At 60.8% G+C, this 21,569-nt stretch overlaps 1 protein-coding gene and 1 long non-coding RNA gene across 6 annotated transcripts; one reads left to right on the top strand and one right to left on the bottom strand.

Moving 5' to 3' along the window:
• Positions 1-1,364: 1,364 nt before the first annotated feature.
• Positions 1,365-20,087, top strand: RELT (RELT TNF receptor). 5 transcript variants are annotated; one of them, XM_034666365.1, is made up of 13 exons: positions 1,643-1,757; positions 9,359-9,505; positions 9,587-9,671; positions 13,356-13,424; positions 14,432-14,506; positions 14,642-14,808; positions 15,000-15,079; positions 15,754-16,011; positions 17,279-17,359; positions 17,645-17,726; positions 17,889-18,146; positions 18,581-18,779; positions 18,910-20,087. In XM_034666365.1, the coding sequence occupies exons 4-13, from the start codon at positions 13,380-13,382 to the stop codon at positions 18,955-18,957; spliced, it is 1,293 nt and encodes a 430-aa protein (XP_034522256.1). In that variant the 5' UTR covers positions 1,643-1,757; positions 9,359-9,505; positions 9,587-9,671; positions 13,356-13,379; the 3' UTR covers positions 18,958-20,087. The 5 variants fall into 5 exon arrangements, with proteins under 5 accessions (XP_034522253.1, XP_034522256.1, XP_034522255.1 ...); XM_034666364.1 differs by lacking the exon at positions 9,587-9,671; XM_034666363.1 differs by lacking the exon at positions 9,587-9,671 and having other exon boundaries at positions 9,359-9,510.
• LOC117803368 lies at positions 6,901-10,261 on the bottom strand. Its single transcript, XR_004627159.1, has 3 exons — positions 10,141-10,261; positions 9,835-10,014; positions 6,901-7,848 (listed from the first exon to the last, which is right to left on the bottom strand). It is a non-coding gene; the product is annotated as an uncharacterized LOC117803368 (long non-coding RNA).
• Positions 20,088-21,569: the final 1,482 nt, after the last annotated feature.

Here is a 21,569-nt window from a genome sequence, read left to right as displayed (position 1 = left end):
CACCCAGGCAGGTGGGGCTGATCACCTCGTCCCACAGAGAACTAGAACGACCTTCAGGTAACAAATCTGGCACCCTGATTTCAGGGGGGGAAACTGAATCTGGGGAGGAATTTGACCAAAGTCTCACAGAGAGTCTCACATCCTCTGTAGGATGTCTGATTAATGGTCAGTGCTCCTTGACCAAGACGCATTTCCCCATTTGGCCTATTAAGTGGCACATGACATGCCACCATTCCAGCTGCGGAACTTGGAACTGGGGTGTAGAAGGTTCCCTTACAAAGAAAACATTTGCAGGAACAGAGAGCCTCTTGGGCTGCTCTCACCCCCTCAGCAGGTCCCCAGCATGGATCCTGTCTGGGCTCCCCCCCCCATCCCCCATGGGCTTGGATTTGGGATATTTGACCCTGGGACCACCCTTGCCCTAGCCCTGGGGGCGTCTCCATTGAGATATGAGGGGGGTGGGGCTATGATACTGATACTGACACCAGTCACCTGGAGCTCTTCCTGTTCTTTCCGTACAACGTGGGCATGGCTCAGGGAAACAGAAACTCTTCCCCTGCCCCCCTCCCTCTGCAGGTGTCCAGTTCTCTTCCTGGAGTCTCCCGGACCCTGGGGACCTGACCTACCCCACCCCCTCACCCCACAGCTCAGGTTCTATGACTCAGTTTGTTTAGAATTCTCCATTCTCCCCGCAATCTATCCCCAACAGACTTATTTACCTTCCTCTACCTCTGTCATGGGCTGTGATTATCCATGTCCCAGCCAGGCCTCTGCCCCCAGGATGAGGCCCTCCCTGCTGTCCTGGGGGGGACCCGCCTGGGATCCCCTCAATAGTGTGGATTGGGGGAAACTCTGGCTGCGGAGCTGCTGCCTCTAGTCTCAGCCCACCATATTGCACAACACCAGGGGGCACAATTCACAGAGCTGGGAACACAATGTGAATAGTGTCCTGGAGTCCCTAGTCACTGCCTTGCTGGGCACCCTGATGGCTGGCAATGGGAACTGGTAAGGTGGGACAGCTGGTGGTAGGGAAGGGACAGCAATGTGTCATCTGTCCTGCTGGAAGGGGGGACTCGCTATCCTGTCAGGAGTGGAAGGGGGGCAAGAAAGGCCTCTGAGAAGGATTTGGGCTGGGCCCTGAGGAATGTGCAGGAGACCACCATATGGACCTCCGTTACAGATTCACTTTCACCTGGACTTCCCACACCAGTTAGACAGGAGCTTCCGGGGGCGGGCCTGGGCTTCGTCAACAAAGCAAGGTTGTTCTCCCTGGCGGCCAATTTCTAGGAGGAAAACAAGACGCGGGACGAGGCAGCGGTCGTCCTGCTTGGACTGGCAATGGTGACGGGACCCGGAGTAGCACCCGAGTCTCCAGTCTATCTTGCATCGTGCAACCCCTTCTCTCTTGGTTTGGAGCCCAGAAGAGGCTGATCCGAGAGGCCTCTTCCCGCCCAGCCCCCTGCAGTTCCTCGGGGGCGCGAGAGATGGCGACACAGAGCAGCGCGGCCTGGCGGGACAACCGGAGGCCCTCCGCCGCCTCAAGGGGTGGGGGCCCGGGGACGCGAGCCCGGGCTCTGACGTCGGGGGCGGGGCCGGCGGCCGTGACGCGCGGGGGCGGGGCTGCGCACCTTCCCGGCCCGGCCGGCGATTCATTCAAAAGGCGCGCAGCCTGCGCGGCCGCTCGTGCGCTCGCCGAGCTGGGCCCGGGGCTGCGCTTCTACCGTGGGGCCCTGCTGGAGCTGCTGCGGGGCGGCCAGGTAAGGCGGGCGCGCGGGGCCTCAGCCTGGGGTGTGCTTCTCGCTGCCGGGGCTAGAGAGGTGCGGACCCGAGTGGCGCCCCCTGCCTCCCCGCGTCCGCGAGGAAGTTGGCTGGCTCGGCTGATGCCGCAGCCTCGGCCCTGCGCCCCCCCCCCCCCCCCCCCCCCCCCCCCCCCCCCCCCNGTCCTGTCCCGGCGTCTTCCGCGCACCGGTCCCCACCCGTCTCTGAGACCCCTGCCCCGGGACCTGCGCCCTCCGGCCGCGACTCCAGGCCCGGCCGTGCGCAGTGGTGAAGCAGCGGCGGGACTTGGCAGTCTGAGGAATCGGCGGGCCCCGGAGACGCCCCCGGCCCGGAAAACTTGGACCGAGACCAGGAACGGGTGCTGGACGGGACGGCTGCGGCGCGGGGCGGCCGGAGGGGGGGGCTCTGAACGGTGTCAGCCCGTGACTGTGGGTGACACGGCGCGTGAGGCGGCCCAGCCCGGGAGAACGTGTGGCCGGGACACTGAGCGGTGACGCCGGGGCCAAGCGGGAGACACAGAGGGGCTCTGTGTGTCTCTGACAGGCCGAGTGAGTGCGTGTGATTGTGTGAGAGAGACCCCAGGTCCCTGCGGGTGACCGTGACCCCAGCTTACTGTGAGACCCGGGTCACTGAGTCTGTGTGTGGCCTGGGACATGACCAAGGCAGGGCCAGAGCGTCTTCCTAATGCCAGTGAATGTGAAATAGAGGGAGAGGAACCCCAAGTGACTGTGAGAACCAGCCCCCAAATCACTGGAGACATAGTGTGCTTGTTGGGTCAAGTATTGTCAGTGTGTGTGTGTGTGTGTGTGTGTGTGTGTGTATGTGTGTGTCCGTCAGAGCCTCAGGAGAATGAGTAAGAGGCAGAAAGAGGAGTGACCTCAAATACATGCCTGTAGATGGAGGGGGAGCAGGGGAGGCCAGGGGTCTCTCCAGAACTCTCCCCAAGAGGGCATCTCTCAGAATCTCAGTTGAATCAGTGGGGAGGACCCTGAGTGACTTGCCCTGGCAGTGGGCGGGGAGGCCAAGGCTGGGTGGCATCTAGTGAGGTAACTGACACTTCTGGCAGCAGCTGAGGGGCCCCGAGGTAGCCTCAGGCTCCACCTACACACACACACACACACATACACACACACACACACACACACACACACACACACACACACATGTCCCAGACTCCTGGCAAAGCTTTGTCTCCAGTAACCTGTGTTCTCACTGGGCCCATCTTCCTCTCAGACCCTGCCCCCACTGGGCCTCAGTCTCCCCTTCTGCACACTGAGGTGTTGGGCTGTGAATGGACTGTGAATCATCACTTTGGGATCCTCTATTGTTTTTGGGTCAACTGCCTCTGTTCTCCCCTCCCTCCAGTCAGAAAGACTGCAGTGGGGGGTGGGGGCAGGCTGGCTGCTGGGGACACAGTGGCCTAGGGGCTGCTGGTGACAGGGATGGAAGTACAGCTCTTCAGACCAAGCCTAGAATTCTGATCCATAGACATTGACTTCTGCCGGGAGAGGGGGCACGGACTTGTTGCCCCCGAGCAGTCTCTGATTTGGAGGGCTGGAGCAGGCAGGTCCCCTTCACCATCTGGGTTAGACCCTCTGAGGTTCTCACCTCCACAAGAGAGTCTGTTGGATTCATGCACGGTGGAATGGAAATTGGGCTCTCTAGACCAGGAGGGGTGAGGGGATACCTGCTAAAGGATCTAGAAGTTCTGTCCTCCTCTGAAAACACTGGTTGCCTTCTGCGTTGGGGCGAGGATAGAGGGACAGTGCCAGGTGCTATGCTGAACATTTTATGGTGTACTCTTGCTGAATCCTCACAGTTGTTCTGAGATGTGACTGTTTTTCAGAGAAGGAAACTGAGGCCCAGAGAAGCAGTGATTTGCCCAAGGTCATGCAGAGTCAGGACAGTGCCAGGATTGGAATTCAGGTTTTCTGCCCCCCAAAACCCTGTGAGATGCGTGGAGAGGGCCACCCACCTTTCTAATACCTGTTCATGGCTTATCTAGGCTTCTTCGCTCAGGCCTGGGCCGACAAGCATGGCCTTGCCAGAGTGTGCCTTTGTGAGTTCTGAGTGTGGTGTGTATTTTGCACCCATGTCTGAAACATTGCAGGTGGTTGTGTGGTCTTCCTGTTCCTCCGCCCCCCTTCCCCTCCCACAGGTTTCACCCCTAGCTAGAGGTCACCAGAGAGGCCTGTCTCCTGTCTTCTAGAACCTGCAACTGGCTTTGGGAGTATCCACATGGCTACAGAGAGTGTCAGGAGTCAGCAGCACAGCCCAGGCTCCAGGGGTGGCAAGGATAACTGAGAGTCCCGGCTGACCTTCCCCGTACTGGAGAGGCTTTATCCCCCTATTGAGAGTTGCTCTAGGGACCCCTTCCCAAATCTCCCCACACGCTGTGGTGGGGGGCAGGCTGGGGATGACCTTGAGCTTCTGCCCCAGCCTCTCAGTCCTTCAGTTTCCCTGTTCGTCCCAGAGGCCCCTGCTAGTTCTGACCACTGCTGCCGCTTGGCCGAGAGCTAGAGCTGGGGGGTAGGGGTGTCCCTCGGTCCTCTCTGGAACGACTGGAGCTGTGCTTCTTGGGGCTGATCAGAATAGCTGTCTTGGTCTCCTGGGGCTGAGCCTGAGTTATTTCCATCCCCAGCAAACAGGGAAATAGCTCAGGGCCCAGAGAGGAGTTGGGAGAGGGGAAGGGTTAGCTTCCTCTTCAGGTCCTCGCCCTGATGGAGGCCCTCCCAGCCCTGTCCTGCCCAAGCTAGACTTTCCTGGGAACTTGGGCCTCCCAGGATGACAGTGGGGCCAGGCTGGGTTTCTACACGTGGCCCCAATTGGGACTCATCTGGTAGTTGCTGGCCAAGGAGGGGAGACTGTGAGGGGCAGTCAGCGCTCTGCCCCTGCTCAGAGGGTCAGCCTCATTTTACAGAGCGAGCGAGAGTGAGCGAGCCAGAGAGACTGAGGTTTGAGAAGTGCCGAGACTTACCCAAGGGCCCCAGGGTGCTCTTATTCTGGCTCTCACCCTCCAGACAGAGCCCCTACCTACCTTCCATGCTGCCACATGTCCCCCGGCAGCCTGGATGTGGCCCAAGACTGGAAGCTGGCCCGAGACACACCTTCACAAAATCACAGCTTCCGCTTCTGCTCCGCTCAGCCTTGCTGTCCGGCCCTAGACGCGTGTACTGGCCTCTCTGCCTCCATTTCCATTCCTTCCACACACTGTCCGAGCATCCTTCCTAAGGCAACTTACTTTTTTGCCTACACAATATAGTCCAGACTCTTCATCCTAGCATTGACATCTCCTTCCAAGACGTTTTGAACTTTGTATCTTCACCCTCATCTCTCCCTACCAGATGCCTTGGTTTGACTCTGCCTTTGCTCTTGCTGTCTCTTCTTTCTAGAACCCTCCTGGCCATTCAGGATACAGCTTCCCTTCACCCAAGAAGCCCTCCCAGCCAAGTGTTAGTTCCTCTTCTTTGTCGCGGTCCCCCTGCCAGGTAGCCCCCCTCCCCTTTGGGAGGAGGCACTGGTGTGGGGCACTCATGGGCACTGCATACCCAGCTGTGTAGGGCGGCCCCGGCCAGAAGCCTGCCCTCTCTTGCTGCTGATCTGTGCTGGCCAGGCCCCTTCCTGCGTTAGGGCAGCCACCGAGGGCCTACTGTGTGCTAGGATGCACAGGGAGGTTTGCCCCCAGGGTCTCCGATACTCGATGCATGTGTCGGGGGTGGGGGGAGGTTGGAGGTGAAGACTCATGGCCATCCTTTTTGTAGGGGCAGATCTGGTGCTTGCCATGGGCCCTCCTCACACAAGGCCCCCATTCTGGGCCAGCAGATTCCCTGCTGTGTGCCAGGCCCTGGGCTCAGGTCTCAACAGGGCTGACAGAGGATCCCCTTCCTTCCCAAGCTGCTCAGTGGGGAAGCCGAGACTCAGGGCAGAGGGGACCCGACCTAGTTTGAGTCACACAGCCATGATGCTGGAGTCTGGCACTCAAGGTCTTGCCTCGCCCTGTCTCCAAGTGGAGGCAAGGGTTGTCTGACAATCCTGGCATCAGTTTCCCCAGAAGGACCATGCTGGCTACCTGCCTTGGGAGGAGGAAGTGGTGGGGCTGTTCAGCGCCTGGCCTGGCTGGATAAGGCCAGACTTCCTCTGTATGGGGCTGGCCCTTCTGCCAGGTGACGGGGAGGGGTTTTGCCTGAGATCAGCCAGCAGGTCTCATCTGGCCCCACCCCCACTTAGGATTGGGGGTGAGTGGGACGAGGTCTCTGGCAGAGCTCAGCACCCATTGTTTGCTGAGGCCCTGGGTGCCTGGGCCTGGTCCCAGTGCCACTGGCTGGGGTGCACAGGATGGAGCCAGAGCTGCATCCCTACTGTGTGCCCAGCCCTGGGATTAGGACCCCCAAGTTTCACACATTTTTAGCCTCCTATCCTGAGGGTCAGCACCGTCCTCCAGATACAGGCAGGGAAAGCAGGGCCCCAAGAGGGGAGGGACTTGTAAGACCCTGCTGTCACTGGGATCTTAACCCGGGTCTGTCTGCCTGGAAGGCCAGAGCTCTTTCCTGGGCCACCCTGGGAAAGATGAGAGCTCTATAAATAAACTGCCCATGTGGCTGTGAGCGTGTGCCCTGGCTACTTGGCATGGAGAGAGGGACGGAGGGGCCTCTGCGGCCAGTTAGAAGCAGGGTCTGACTGTGTGGATGGAGAGAGAGGGAAGGAGGGCTTCCAGAAAGAAGGGCCTAAGCTTGGATCTACATAGTGTGGTCACTGTGAGAAGGAGCAATGAGCGGAAGGAGGGGCCTGTTGTGCCCAGCTTCGTGCATGCACTTGCCTGCTGCCTTCCTTTCTGCCTCCCTTCCTCCCTCCAGGGAGATCACAAGTGGCTCAAGGGGCCAGGAGAGGGGAGGGTCCACCCCAGACAGGGAGGCTGGGAGGGCTTCCTACAGGAGGCGGCACCTGGGCTGAAGCCCGATTGTAAGAAGAGCCACCGTTCTCCGATGAACTCCGGGTCCTCCAGCCAAGAGGTCAGCTGAACTAGCATAACTATCCCAAATTACAGCAGAGGAGACAGGCTTGGGGGTGTGGGGCTGGTCCTGACCGCTCAGCGCCCCTCCACCTTCCTGACTGCGGCTTCGGCTTGTATGGGAGCAGGTGGACATAGGCCCGTTGAGCTGCTGGGAAAGGGGCACCCAGGGCCATCCTGGGAGGCCGGGGCTCCTCTACTCATGCTGCTGGGTTCCCTAAAGCACCCTTGCTTGCTCCTCCAGCCACTGGATGACCTTGGCTGGATGCGGCTTCGTTCTGAGCCTGGCTCTTCCTCTGGCCCTCGCGGGCTGTGGTGAGAACTGATACTCGGGAGAGGTTCGTCAGGCCAGGCCCTGGTCAGCGCTGTTTACAGAGGCTCCACTTCTCCCGCAGGCTCTCTGGAGGCAGGGGCCACAACCCTTGCTTGCAGAGAACCCTGAAGCTCGGGGGCGGGGGGAAGTAACTGCCCCACCTCCCGCCCGTGCTGACCCCCTTCCTCAGCGGCCGCTGGTCAGGGCCGCCTGACTTGGGATTGCTGGGGAGAGGGGTCTCTTTCCCCAGCACCCCAAGTCTAGAGGAGTCAGAGGACAGGGCAGGCTGGGCCCGTGGTCTCCCCTCGGTCTCTTGCGAAGCTTCGCCCCAGTTGGGCTGACGGGGTCGGGCCTGGCATGTTGGTGGTCAGTACGGCGGTACAGCCAGGCTCCGAGGCAAAGGTGGCTTCTCGGAGGAAGAGGTAGCAGTAACGTGAGCGGGTGGGCAGTGCGGTTCCTCCAGCCCTCCCAGGCCCCTGGCCATGCTGTCCCGGGGCCGGGGAGATGGCCCAGGGCCGGCCCAGGCTCCCTGCAGGAAGCGCAGGCTGCCGGCGCTTGGGTGCTGGGCCGCACCGGGCCTGCGGGAGCTGCGGGAACGGCCGGCGTGGCGAGCACAGGGGCTGCCCGCTGCCTGCCCGCACTCGGGGCTGGTAACCTTGTCTCGTTTGAGGCCACATTGTTCCAGGGGAGTCCTTAGCCTCTTTGAGCCTCCGTTTCCTCATTTGTGAAACCTGGGACCCTTTGAGGCCTGGAATGGGAAAGAGGCACGCAGTAAGTGAGGGGGCTTGGGGAGCCCCAGCTCTGCCCCAGAGACGACTCTGTGGTTTAGCGCCCCCCTTCCCTAGCCCCAGACTCCGCTCAGGGAAGGGGCAGGCTTTGCATGGGTACCACACCAGACTGGGAGGAGCTGGGTCGGCCCAGTCTGGCCACCTCAGCCTTTTCTTAGCCTCAAGGGCCAATTAGCCCCCTCAGCCCCTTCTGCCCCCCTCACCTCCCTGAGCTTCCGAAAGAGCAGACCGTGCGGCAGCCTGGAGGTCAGGGCCAGATCCTGCCGAGCCCCGGGGGCCGGGGGCAGGGACCAGCCGCTGTCTGGTGTGCCCTGGTGCAGGATTTGGGGTCCACACGCGTGGGGTCCTTACGCAAGCTTGTGGCCTGGAAGACCACGGCTGCCCTTCTCACGGACCGGCCCGAGCTAGCCTCCGCGCAGCTGTAGGCCCCCCGCCTGTCGCAGCCTGAGGAGCTGGCCTCCAGCCTGCGACCTCCTCTCCCCGGCTCCTCACAGCGGCCAGTGCCTTTTCCTGCAGGAGCCGGCGCCGACTAGGGCAGTACACACATGAGGGTGGATGCAAGGAGACCCCAGAGGCCCCAGAGACCCTGGGAATGGGGGCAGCACCTCCCCCCTGGGGCCCGCCTGCGTGCTTTGTCATGGCCTTTCCGAGAACAGTTCTGTGCGCTAGCTCCCTAGCCGCTGCCGTCGAGTTGACAAACCCTCGGACAACATCCGCTGCATGCCGGGCCCTGCGTGCCAGCCTCCAGGGTGAGGGGGGTCGGGGGTGGGGGCAGAATCAGCCAGACCTGGGCTCTGTGCCTGCATCACCACTCCCTGGCTGTGTGACCCATACAAGTGATCTCCTGTGGCCTCAGTTTACCTGGGTGTGAAACGGGGATGCTCACCTCTTCTGTGAGGAGTAGAGCAACCCAGACTGACCCCAAGGGAAAGAGTCGGTTGCCTTCCCTGGGAGGCTGGAGGATGGCAAAGAGGCGTGCCTAGCTGCCCTCACCGCCACGCACCGTGGACACTGCCCTACTTCGGCCCCAGTTGCCAGGGAACCACGGGGTTGCTTGCTAACCTGGATTTCTCTATTGATGGGCGGCCTTTGTCTTTCTGTCTCGGCCACTGCCAAGGAAGGCCTGTGTCCAGATGTGTTTCCAGGCAACTCTAGCCTCTGGAGGCTGCAGGGAGGTCCACAGGCCCTAGAGCCACTGGCTGCGAAACAGAAGTATCTGCCTCCCACCCCCTGCTCCACGTGGGGACCTGCCTCCCACCTCTGTCTCCCCAGTCCTGCCTCCTTGGCAGGGAGCCCAGGGAGCCCTCTGAGAGGCGAACTGTTCCCTACCTGTCCCGCCCCCCCCAACCCTCCCAGTCTCCCATAGGCCCTAAGGGCAGTGTGGGCTTCTCAGCTTGCGTCGTGTGACCTGGGCTCTGACCCCCTGCCTTTCCAGACCTCTCGCCCTTCTTACACCCTCCTTCCTCCCAGATCCTCACCGTGGCTAACCCAGCACCTCCTGGGTACCAGGCTCTGGGCCAAGCATTGTACGTAAATGGAGAAGAAGCTTCATACCTCACACCTGCCGTCAAGCGTGTGCCGTTCCCCGGTCCATAGTTTACACGTGGGGAAACTGAGGTATGGTGAGTGCTTATTGAGGGATGACTCCATGCCAGGCCCTGTGCTGAGTATTTGAGGTGAATTCTCTTCCCCTCACAGCAGCCCTCTGTCTTGGCGGGAGAGGGGGTGTCCACAGCCACAGAGCCAGTGAAGAGCAGAGCAAGGCAGGCCGATTCTCCCCCAGGTTCGTTCAGGTGTTCAAATCCAGTTTCAAACCCTCCTGCCTAACTCCAGCCTCTGGGCCTTCCTAGCCTTGGCAGAAGCTATACACCCTCCTGATCCCTGTTCTCCAGCCCCCCCACCCCCCATCCGTCCCCCTAGCTGTCCCCAGTTCAGTATATACCTACCAGTTCCCAGGGTCCGGCCGTGTGCTGAGCACCGGGCATGGAGGGTGTTGGGGAAGAGGCTGGATGAACAGGGTGGTCGCTTGCAGGATTGTGAATGGATAAGGGGGGCTTCCAGGAGGAAGTGGCTTTGAGCTGAGCTCTGAAGGAAGAGTAGGTGTTGGCCAGGTGATGAAAGGCTCTCTGGGTGGAGGAAACAGTGGGGCCTTGGTGAGAGGGGCAAGAGTAGGGGAGGGAAAGCAGCCCAGAATGGCTGCGGGGCGACAGGGGCCAGAGCCCAGTGTTAAGATACCCAGCATTGGGGCTGACCTGGAGGCCAAGGGCGAGGAGGCGTGGTGGGCAACCTCTAGGATACCGTGGAGCTTCCGTGGGAGTCCAGGGTGGGCTTGGAGAGGAGAGCCCCAGGCTGGGCCTTCCCACCACGTGGAGCTGCAGCTTTGGGAAAGGGGAAGCTGCCTGGGGCTGGCTGGTGTCACAGCTTCCTCTTTCTCGGAGGCCTCCGGGGCTGCGCCTCCCTGGGGCTCCCCTGCCCTGGTCATGGCTCACTAGCTGGTTTTCTTCCAGGGAATTTCTGGATCTGATTGTTCAGGCATTTTTGGAGGTGGGGGTGGACGGCCTGTGAGGAAGCCTGCCCCCCCCACCGCTGGCCTGTTCTACGAGGCCTCCTGCTCCAGACATTGTGGGGGGCGGTTTGCGGAGAATGAGACAGACACCCTGCCCTTGCTGCTGTCGGGGTGGGGGTGTGGGGAGTGGGGGAGCAGCATGAAACAAGCAAGCAAACACATACTTAATTACAAACCTGGGCCTGTGGTGCAGAGGGAAGAAGGGAGCGATGGGGGAGGAAATCACACGACCCGTGTTAGGCTCATTACTTCATGTCAAGCTCACCGCGGTCCTGCCCTGGGAGATAAATAGCCCCATCTTGCAGATGAGGATACTGAGACCCAGCAAGGCGAAGCAGGGGCTCAGGTCCCACAGGGAGTTGGTGGCAATGAGGACAAGCCCAGGCTAGGGGACTTCACGAGGAGTGGCCTCTAGGCCAACTTCCTCCTCTGCCCTGTTGGGTCGGTTCTCTGCAGGGAGCACTGGGCCCAGAGAGGAGCCTCCCTGCTGTGGGCCTTGGTCCGCCCGCCTGCCTGCGACAGTCTTCTTTCTGGAGGCCCTCTGGAGGCTTTGGAAGGTCACTGACTGCCTGGCCTTAGGACTAGGCAGAGAAGTAGGGACGGAGACTTCACGACACCCACCCAGCCAAGGGGCTTTGATCTGAATTTGCTTTTCAGTCAAGATTCCAAGATTCTAGGCTTAGATGCTGGGGGGGCCTTGCGGGAAAGGCGGTGCAGAGGGCGGTCAGAGCAGCAGGTGTGTGCATAGAGGGGGCTCGGGGGCCGTCATGGGCTGCCTGACTGGACAGGTCCATTGGGGGGTTCAGTCTGGCTGAGGGTGGGGGCTGGGGGGAAGGCTGTCAGCAGAGGCTCCGGCGGCCAGACTGGAGTAAGTACCAGTTTGGGATAATTAGAAGGCACGTAATTAGAAGGCGTCAGGGCGCGAGGCAGCGAGTGTCTGTGAATGGTGCCTGAGTGGGCCCTTGCTGGCTTTGAGTCTGGGCCTTTGGACCCCCACTTTCCTCCTGGAAGCCTCGAGATCACAGCTTCCCATTTGCCTGAAGGTAAGCAGCTGCACAGCCCCTCCCTATGGGCTTGGGTCACCCAGTGGGTGCCAGTCAGGGCCAGGGGTGGCACTGGGGCCCTCTCCCTCTGGAGCTGTTGTGCCTCTTTTCACCCCTGCCCCAGCCCCAGTTGAGCCAGCCCGAAGCCTTGGGGCTCGTGGTCAAGTCTGTGGGTTAGATCCTATGAAGAAGATCTTCATGGGGAGAAGGGCTTGCGTGGGAGCTGGGCCTGGGCAGGGGAAGGGCCATTTTGGGCCAGAAACTGGAAAGGAAGACTTGTGACAAGTTAGAGGAGGGGACAGGTGGGGGGATGGGTCCGGGTATGCCGCCTGTTGGGAGCTGACCGCCAGGGTGTGGCCTTCATGCTGTGGCCTGACCTTCCCCTGTCCCAAGTTTTCCCCTTAGCTGGCTTTGGGCCCAGAGCTGCTGCCAGTGACCTGGAGAGCCCCGGGGATGTGGTGCCTGCAGCCCCTCCCCCTCTCTGTGGTGTAATTCAAACCCCTGGCTGCTGTCACCGAGGTCCGGGGAGGGGGATCAGTTTCCTCTGGCACCTTTTCCAGCTGGGAAGGCTGGGCCACCTGTAGGCCTGAGGGGCCCTCCCGGGCCCAGGGTTTACTGCAGGCGGCGCTTCTCCCGCCAGGCTTGGCGCTGGGCAGCACGGGGCCCCAGGTGGGGTGCCCTCAATCTGCTGGGGGCCCTAGGCCAGTGGCTTGGCCGCCCCTTAGGGGTCAGAAGCTGTGTGGCCTGTGGCTGGGGCCTGACAAATCCAGCTTCCTTCCCCCTCCTGAGCCTGAAGGCAGGCCTCCTGGAAATACGTGACGGGGACTCCCTCGTTCTGCCGAAGCCCCTTTTGTTGTCTAAACTGAATCCCCCATCCTACTCTTTCAACCTGTCTACTGGCTAGAGGCTTCTCTCCAGACGATGCCATGCTCCGAGCTGGGGTGCTAACCTTAGGCCGGTGGCCATCTGCAGCCTCACCCTGCCTTATTGTTTGTTGGCACTCCCCCCACCGTCTGGCAGGGGGACAGTCCCCGTTCATCTGTTGGCCATTGGTCAACAGGGATGTGAGCTCCCTGAAGACAGGGAAAGTGTGTGTCTTCTGTTTGTTGTGCTAAGGGCAGCGCTCGGCACACGGTGGTAGGTGACCAAGAGAGGACAGAAGGCTGAATGCTGGCTGCTAGGATGGCAGAAGGTCTGCTCCTGCCCCAGAGATAGAGTCAGACTCACCCCAGTGTTGGGCCCATCCTTCCACATCCTTCGGTGGAGAAGACCGCCGGGTGGGGAGTGGGACACGTAGGTGGACCAGGACTGTAACGGGTGGGGTAGGGAGACGTGCTGGAGCTTTGGAGAAAGGGAAATCTAGATGTTTCTGGAAAGACAGGCCTTCCTGTTGGTCTTTGATGGCCTTCCCTGGAGGAGAAACCGCAAAAGTGGAGGCAGAAAAGCAGGAAAGGCCAGGGCCCACAAGGAGGTCCAGGGGCTGGGAGCCTGGGCGCTAGAGATGAGGTGCAGAGTCTGGGTGTGGGGGGACGGCAGGCCCTCTCAGCCCCCATCCCAGGACCGCTGCTGCAGGCTTCCTTCCTCCTCTGGGAAGCCCCCCAGACCTGGCAGAGCCCTCTGTCCCCCTGCTCTGCGGCCTTGGGAGGCCAGCCCCAACCAGCGCACCCCCACCTCTACTCAGGTTTGTGGGGGAAAGAGGGAGTGTGCTGAGTCTACACCAAACTGCGCCAGCTTTGCCTGCCTCACTACTGCTTGCAAATTCCTGTCTAGTCTCGTCCTAGAAGCAGGGCTGGGAGGACAGACAGAAGTTGCCTGCCGATTCCTACCTCCTGCTCAGCCTCACCTCCTTCTTTCCCAGGCTGGCGACTCCCGGGGCCTGAGGATGAAGCTGAGCCCGCCGCATTGGCCCCTGTCCTGCCTTTTTGTGGTGAGCTGGGGATGGGATCTTGGTACAGAGCCCTGGCCCCCAGCCCTCCGTGCTCAGAGAGCCTGTGCCAGGAGCCCTGCTAGGGTTGGATGCACAGCTCTTCCTTCGAAGCATTGCAGTTTGACCCTAGGACACCCCTCCTGGCCTGTGCAGCTCTCGGTGCAGGAGGTCTCCGAGCGCGTGGCAGGTGCTGGGAGCCAGGTCTGGGGCCTGAGGAGGGTGCCAGGGCCTCCTGTGTGGTATGCCCTCTGCCCTCTGCCCTCCAGCTGGCTCTACTCCGTGCCTGTTACCCCGAGCTGGGGCCAAACTGGGACAGGTTGTGGGGAGGGTCTCCCCACAGCAGGAGGGATTCAGGGCAGGTGGTTCATTCCTGGAATGGGGAGCAGAGGGAGGTCTCACTGGAATGTGCTGGGGGCTGCAAATGGAGAGCCCATCCTTGGGATGTATCCCGCCCTGTGTGGGCACAGGAGTGTGAAATGGCTGGCTGTGTGTGGAGAGGTCACAGAGGATGTGGTCGGTCCCAAGGACTCCTGAGGGCCCAGAATAGGAAGCAGCAGCTGCAGACTTGGCCCCAGGGATGCTGAACAGGGGCTGGTGACCAACATGCCCAGCTGTGGTGGCGGGGCCGCGGCGGCAGGAAGGGGGACAGTACTTGAGAGAGGAATTCGGAAGCCTCTCCTCTTTATCATCCTGCTTAGCTGGAATGGGTGTGACTCAGGGACCCGAGGGCTTGAGATCCTGATCTGGCTCTCTCTGGGGTTTTCCAGCACTTTCCAGAAGCAGATATGGTTTTCTTTTACCTAGGCTGTGGTGATGCGGCAGGTATGGGACAGGAAGGTTTTACTTGCAGTTTAGAGAGTGTCCCTGAAACCTGGGGGCTGGCCCCGAGTGGTCAGTGGTCCCCACTCCTGGGGTGTTAGGAAGTGGGTGGCAGACAGATGGCGCCCGAGATGCCACAACCCAGCACTTTGTGCTCTCTCAGTGTGTCCTGCCTGCTGTTCTTCCAGCTGCTGCCTTGGCCTCTGGCCACTCCAATATCAACGTCCCCGTGGCAGTGCCCACCTGGGAAGGAGCCCAACCTGGTGAGCTTGCCCTGCCCGTCTGCCCTGGCCAAGGAAGACTGTTGAAACAGGACCAGGGCCGGGTTCCCCAATCCTGGCTTCCCAGGGACCTGAGGCCTGGCTCCTGGCTTTGTTCTCACCCTTTCCCTCCCACAGGACCTGGGGCAGGGCACATTATGCAGGTCGTGTCCCCCCGGTACTTTCTCTGCTTCGTGGGGCCCTGGCCCGTGCCAGCCCCACTCCCGCTGCAGCCCTCGAGGGAGGCTGGAGGCCCAGGCAGGCACAGCGACTCAAGACACATTATGTGGAGACTGCCAGCCTGGGTGAGCCATGATGGGGGGGCCTGAGGGCTTATGGCTAGCTGACCAGGACTTTGGGTCCTGGAGCCCCAGCCTCACCCACACCCTGAGCAGGCCCCTGTGAAATGCAATGGGTCAGGACCAGTGAGTGTGCCCGGTAGGAGCCTCTCTTGAGGATAGTTTTTGGGCCTTAGTGATGTCTTCTCGCCCCGCAGGTGGGTTGCCACTTCGGGGGTCCCCCATGTCCCCTGTCAGCCGTGCTCCTGGACACCTCTGGGTACTCGCCGCTGCTATGGTGAGTAACAGATGGGCGCTGGGACTGGCGAGGCCGTGTGTAGGAGGGGATCCAGTGAGCTGGAGCTCAGGGCCCCCCGCAGGGTCCATCCGGGACAGTGGGGCCCTCACTCCTGAGCCCAGGGAAGGGTGTCCAGCAGGATGCGATCAGTTGCTCACGGGCAGTGTGTCTGCTCACCTTGTTCCTGAGTGGCAGACACCATCGAGCAGGTGGCAGCCACAGCTCGGGGCGGGGGCCGAGGAGCTAACGTCCTTCCTGTCCCCCATCCTCATCCCCTCAGACACATGTAGGTGCGTGTGCGCACACACACCTCGCCCCTGTTGTCAGTCACTCTCTGAGGCCCAGTCGTGGGGAGGTGGGATCCGGTGTCCGTGAGTCCAGGCAGATGCTCACGTGCTGTCTGTTCACCCCGGAGTGCGGGGGGTGGGCCATGGGGCTCAGGGTCTTGGTGCCTTGAGGTCTAAGGAGGCCTTGCTCAGGCTGACTGATAAGATGGCCAAATGCATGTGGTGGGGGTGAATTGGCCTCTGCTTCCCCAGCGTGGCGGAGACGGGGTGGTAGGCGGCTCCGGACACTTCAGTGCCTCTGCCCCCCCCCCCCACCGCCATTAACCCAGGCCCTGGGCCTCTCTGCCTCCATCTTTCCTCCATGTCTCCATCCTCTGTGGTGCTCAGAGCGGGGACGGCGGGCCCGACGTGGCGTGGAGATAGCAGCAGGGGCCACCAGTGCTGGGGACACACGGCAGCCCAGGAATGGCACCCGGGCGGGCGGCCCCGAGGAGACGGCTGCCCAGTATGCGGTCATTGCCATCGTGCCCGTCTTCTGCCTCATGGGGCTGCTGGGCATCCTGGTGTGCAACCTGCTCAAGCGGAAAGGCTACCACTGCACGGCCCAGAAGGAGGTTGGGCCCGGCCCTGGAGGTGGAGGCAGCGGTGAGGCCTGGCCTGGGGTCTGGGTGGGGAGGCCAGAAGGCCGGGACAAGCCCAGCCCCGCTCAGCTGGGGGGCTGCACAAGGGAACCCGTTGGCCTAGAGGGTCTGATGGGGAGGGCCTGCAGAGGGCTAACTAGGAGGGCTTCCTTGAGGTGCAGCACGTGGGCTTGAGACGAGACCCTACAGAGTGACACAGTGGAAGGAGAGGTGGCGACGGGGCAGAGCAGAGGTCAAGTGGCTTCAGCAGCATTCTCACCCTGGGTGAGGCCCTGCCCAGCCGTAGGGGTCTGGACTCCCTGGGGGCTGCAGTTGCGGGTATGTGGTTCAACGGTTGGACCACCTTCTGGGAACTCAAGCTGACCTCTGACCTGAGCCACTGGCAGGGCCGTTGTCCTTGGCAGGCCCCAGGAGGGGCTCAGGTTTCAGCTCCGGGCTGTGGTTTGAGTTAGGAGTCCTGGAACCAGAGGGAGAGATGTGTTCCTCCCAGCCCCACCCCAGGGCCCTGGGCCCCTTTCCTCTTGCCCCACCCCTCCCTGTCCCTTGAAGACCAGTAGGGCCGGGGTCCCCGGTATGAATGCAGGGCCCAAAGAGCCCTGTGGCCAAGTCAAGATTGAAATGATGCTTCCCATGCCTGTGCCCCAGCCTGCCTGGGGCTGGCCAGAGCCCTTCCCACCTCCTGACACTGCAGTCTAAAGGGGGCAGGAAGACAGCAGCTCAGGCCATTTTGCCTGGGACTGCACTCATTTTCCTAGCCTAGGTCTTCCTTTAACTGCTGGCTGCTGCCTGGGTGCAGGTTCTAGGAGCTGTTTGCTGCTGGCCTAGAATTGGTCACGTGGCTCATTCTTATGCTCTTTTGAGGTTTGGGCCCTAACGGCCCTCAGTAATGTGGATAGGGTGGTGTGCCAGGAAGTGTGATAAGCCTGGAATGGCAGAATTTGCCAGAGAGTTGTCCAGGGGTCTGGACAGAAAGATAGCCCACAGCTCCCTGAAGCTGTGGAGGGGAGACAACAGGCCCCAGGAAAGGCTGTCCCCCTCCCCAGCCTCACTCTGCAGGGAGCAGTGATAATCAGCCTCCAGAGCTGAGGCCTGGAGGGCCACCAGAGCCTAAACCCCAGGGCTTGCAGTACAACTCGTAGGGAGGCCTGGGGTGCCCTCTGCTGCCACATCTTGGTGGAGCTGTCAAGCCCGGTGTGCCACCCGCTCCCCCCGCTCCCACCCAGTGACCTCCCCCACTTCCCCCGGATCAGAGTTCTTGCTTTTTTCCACAGGGATCAACCCCGCCTACAGGGCCGAAGATGCCAACGAGGACACCATTGGGGTCCTGGTACGCCTGATCACAGAGAAGAAAGGTGAGGGGCGGGCCTGGCCCTGTGGCCAAGCCCAGGAATGGATGGTCTCCTGCCAGAGCCTGAGGCAGCCACCGGGGTCAGAGTCCCATGTGCTCTGCCCCTCCCCCAGGACGCCGGGGCCAGCCTGGCACTCCCTGACCAGTGCGGCTGAGGGTGCTGCCCCTCTCCTTTTTCTTGCCTGATGAGAGGTGGAGGGACAGTAGCCAGGCCCTGGCGGGGGTGGGGTGGGAGAGCCTGGGGAGCGCCCCCCGCCCCGGCGCGGGTTCTGACTGCAGCTGCCCACAGAGAATGCGGCGGCCCTGGAGGAGCTGCTGAAGGAGTATCACAGCAAACAGCTGGTGCAGACCAGCCACAGGCCTGTGCCCAGGTGAGTGCGCAGGTGCCCCGGGCCCGTAGAGCCAGCCCGCTTCCTTGGGGATCCACTACTCGGGTGTGTTCCTTTCGTGTTACCCTGATTGCCCTTCGCTACTTCCTGGGACCCCCGGCACTGGCCTGCCCTAGTGACCGCTCCCACCTGTGTCCTCCGCAGGCTGCCGCCGGGCCCCCCCAGCATGCCACACATCTGCCCGCATCGCCACCACCTCCACACTGTGCAGGGCCTGGCTTCGCTCTCTGGCCCCTGCTGCTCCCGTTGTAGCCAGAAGAAGTGGCCCGAGGTGCTGCTGTCCCCTGAGGCCGCGGCTGCTGCTACCCCCACTCCCAGACTCCTGCCCAACCCGTCCAGGGCTCCTAAGGCGGGGACCAAGGCAGGACGGCAGGGCGAGATCACCATCTTGTCTGTGGGAAGGTGAGATGGGCACAGACACAGAGGGTCAGGGAGAGACATTATACCCAGGGTGGGGGGGACGGGGCCCTATTTGAGCTCTGAACATCCTGTTCAGTGATGGCCCCTCTCTGGCCTCAGTATACCTCTGGGCAGAAGGGGGGTGGGGTGGTCCGGGAGAAGTCAGGTCTTCCCAGCTGTGCTGTGTCTCACAAGAGCCCTTAGGCCCCAGGGCAGAGGTCTGGCCTCGTCACACCTTGTGGCCCTCAGGCCAAAGGACTGTTTGCCTACAACCTGGGGTTGGGGGTTGTTGGGGGCTCATCTGTGGGTTGGAGGAGATAGGAAGGGCTCAGGCTCTGATCCATGAACTTGGTGTGGGACCCTAGCAGGCGCTGCCCTTTCTATACCCAATGTTCCCTCTCTAATGGGGGGGATCATTGCACCACCACCCCTCATAGGTTCCGAGTGGCCCGAATTCCGGAGCAACGGTCAAGTTCAGCAGCCTCTGAGGTGAAGACTATCACAGAGGCTGGGCCCTCAGGGGGTGACCTCCCTGATTCCCCACAACCTGGCCTCCCCACTGAGCAGCGGGCACTGCTGGGAAGTGGTGGAAGCCATACTAAGTGGCTGAAGCCCCCAGCAGAGAACAAAACTGAGGTGAGGGCTGGGGGGGGCAAGTATCTGTTGGCACCTGGACCAACCTGGACTTGCGGATGGGGCAGGGGCATCTTTCCTGGAGCCTGGAAGCCCCCTGACTCAGCTCTGACCCCTCACTTCTGTCTCCCAGGAGAACCGCTATGTGGTCCGGCTAAGTGAGAGCAACCTGGTTATCTGATGGTCTGCCTCATCTGAGGACACTGCAGCCTTGCCCTGGGAGGTTCCGAAGGCTTCCTGGAGGAGGCAGAGCTGCAGCTGGGCCTGTGAGGATCAAGAAGCAATGGTCCAGCAGACAGAACAGCAAAGGCCAAGGCCTGGAGGTGGGAGTGTCCTCCCCGTGCAGAGGCGGGCCCGCTGGCGGGTGCTGTGTGCAGGAGCAGGTGGAGAGCCGCCCCCCATCCCTGCCACCCAGTTCCTCCCCCGCCCGTGTCCTGCCCTGGCCAGGTCCTAGGACCCTGCGGGATCCTCTAGCACCAGGTGGCTAGGCCTTGGCAGAGGGGCCCTCTGCCTGGCACCCCGGGCCCCAGGCCTTGGTAATCTGCCCCTGCCTCTGTTCAGGGCCCTAGCGTGGACCTCTCCCTCCTCTTCCAGCGGGCTCTGTGAAGGGAAGAGGCAACAAAAAGCCATGGGCCGGAGACTGATTTCCCTGGTTTTAACCGTGGGCAAGTCCCTGGCCATCACCTGGTTACAGTTCTTGACTGTGAAGCGGGGAGAGAAAGGTGTCTTGGGGCCCAGGGCTTCTTGGGTTCCTTGCAGGCTCTGGCCTGAGTCGTGTGCGGGGAGAGCTTGACTCCTTGCCACCCCTCCCACTAGTAGCTTTATGGCCCCATTTTTGCGGCTTCCAGGGCCTGTGCCTTCAGGCCCCCATGGGGCTGCCCATCCCTGGCTCTGCCTACAGAAGGGGCTTAATGCATGTGTCTGCCCCCCACTCCGCTATTTTTATTGAAATTGGAACCCCAGTCTTGACCTGTGCGGGGCTGTGATACAGGGTGCCAGCCTGCATAGCCACCCCAGAATCTCAGGAGCGTTCAGGGAGAGGGGTGTGTGGGGCTGGAGAGGCACCTCTGGCCTCAGTGGTTTGTGTGTCCCTGTCGTGTCGGTGTCCGTCCCCCCGCTGGCCAGTGCGGGCGACTGCCCAGCCCAGCTTCTATGTCCACTCTAGCCCAGTGACCTGGTTATTTATGTGGGGCCGTGCAGGCATGGGCCCCACTGCCATCCCCATTTCTCTTATTTATTGAAAATTTGCTGTTGTCCTGTCCTCGTCTACACTCCCATCCATTTATTGGATAATAAAAGATGGGAAACTGGTGTCACAAGGAGCTTCTTTCCCTGTGCCTCTTCCCAGGTCATCCGTCCGTTCACCGAATACCTCTGTGTCAGGTACCATGTTGGGGACAGGCCATCCCTCCCTTTGAGGGGCTGGCTCTGTGGCGGATGGGCATGGGGTAGTGGAAGTAGGGAGGCCCCTCACTTCACTGGGTTCTCACCTAAGCCCCTAGAAGCAGTGCTGTCCAATGGAAATACAGTACATACCATGTATGTAATTTAAAATTTCCTAATAGCCACATTTTAAAAAGTATTTAAAAAGTATCAATAAGGCATTTAAGCCAGTATATCTAAAATATTTTCATTTCAATATAAAGTCAGTATAAAAATTGTGAATGAGCCATTAACTTTTTGCTTTGAAATCTGGTATTTTACACTTAAAGCATAGAACTAGCATATTCAAGGGCTCCAGAGCCACAGGTGGCTAGTGACCCCTGCCTTGGACAGCACAGCTCTAGTGGCAGTGGAGCCTGGAAGATGGATGGGTAAGACATATGGGGAGCTGGAAAATATGGGAAGGGGAAGCATGGTCCCCAGTGAAGGAACAGCATGAGCAGAGGCCCAGGGGCACTCTGAGGAACTGGAGAAGCTGGAAGTCGAAGGTGACAGGTGTGGGGACTAGAGTGGGGGTGGGCAAAAGAAGGCAGCCCCACGCGCTCTTGGAAGCCCTGATGCCAGGGATGCCAGGGAACCTCGAAGGCATTTAGGAAGGAGAAAGGCAGGGCTGGTCAGCTTGCTCTTGGCCACAGTGAGGAGGAGGAAGCAGGAGTTCCGCAAGGAATCTGTCGCAGCTGTCCAGGCAAGAGATGGTGGAGGTTGGGCTGTGTGGGTGTGATGGGTGGTTGCGGGGGGGATCCAAGGGACTCTTAAGACAGAACTGCTGGGGCTTGGTAACGGGACATGGGCCAAGAGATTAGGGACAGCTGTGATACAGCTTGGAGTGCTCAAGAGACCTATCTAGGCTACAAGCACTTAAGTGGGCATTTGTACCAGGACTGGACCAGGAGAGGGCTCAAAGCAGACCCTTGGGCTGTTCCAGGGACACTGCCAAGACACGGGAAGGAGACCAGGGGAGAGGTGTCCTCCAAGCGAGGAAAGGAGAGGGGCAGCGTGCGTTACAAGGCCAGGGGCCACCGTGGGGTCAGGACTGCTGCAACCCCTGGTTAATGGACATGGATGGGGACATGGTGAGAGCAGGACCAGGTCTGAGTGGATTGAGCTTCTTGCAGAAGCCAGACTGTGCCAGGTAATAGCTGGTGGAGACGTAAGCTCCAGGGAGAGAAGGTTTTTAGTTAATTCTGGGCTCTCTGGGTATTTGGTATATTTTTTTAAAGATGGAGCCACATTTAAATGCTAATGGAAGAGTCCCAAAGAGAGGCTGAAGAACCAGCTACTGATGCTTGAGGGAGCCTTGGGGAGGTGTGGAAAGGGACAGCCTATAGGAGTCCTAGGCCTGCGGCAGCT

This window comes from Ailuropoda melanoleuca, chromosome 8 (assembly GCF_002007445.2).
Source record: "Ailuropoda melanoleuca isolate Jingjing chromosome 8, ASM200744v2, whole genome shotgun sequence".
Taxonomy (NCBI): Eukaryota; Metazoa; Chordata; class Mammalia; order Carnivora; family Ursidae; genus Ailuropoda; species Ailuropoda melanoleuca.
This window is presented reverse-complemented; position numbering and strand designations above follow the sequence as displayed.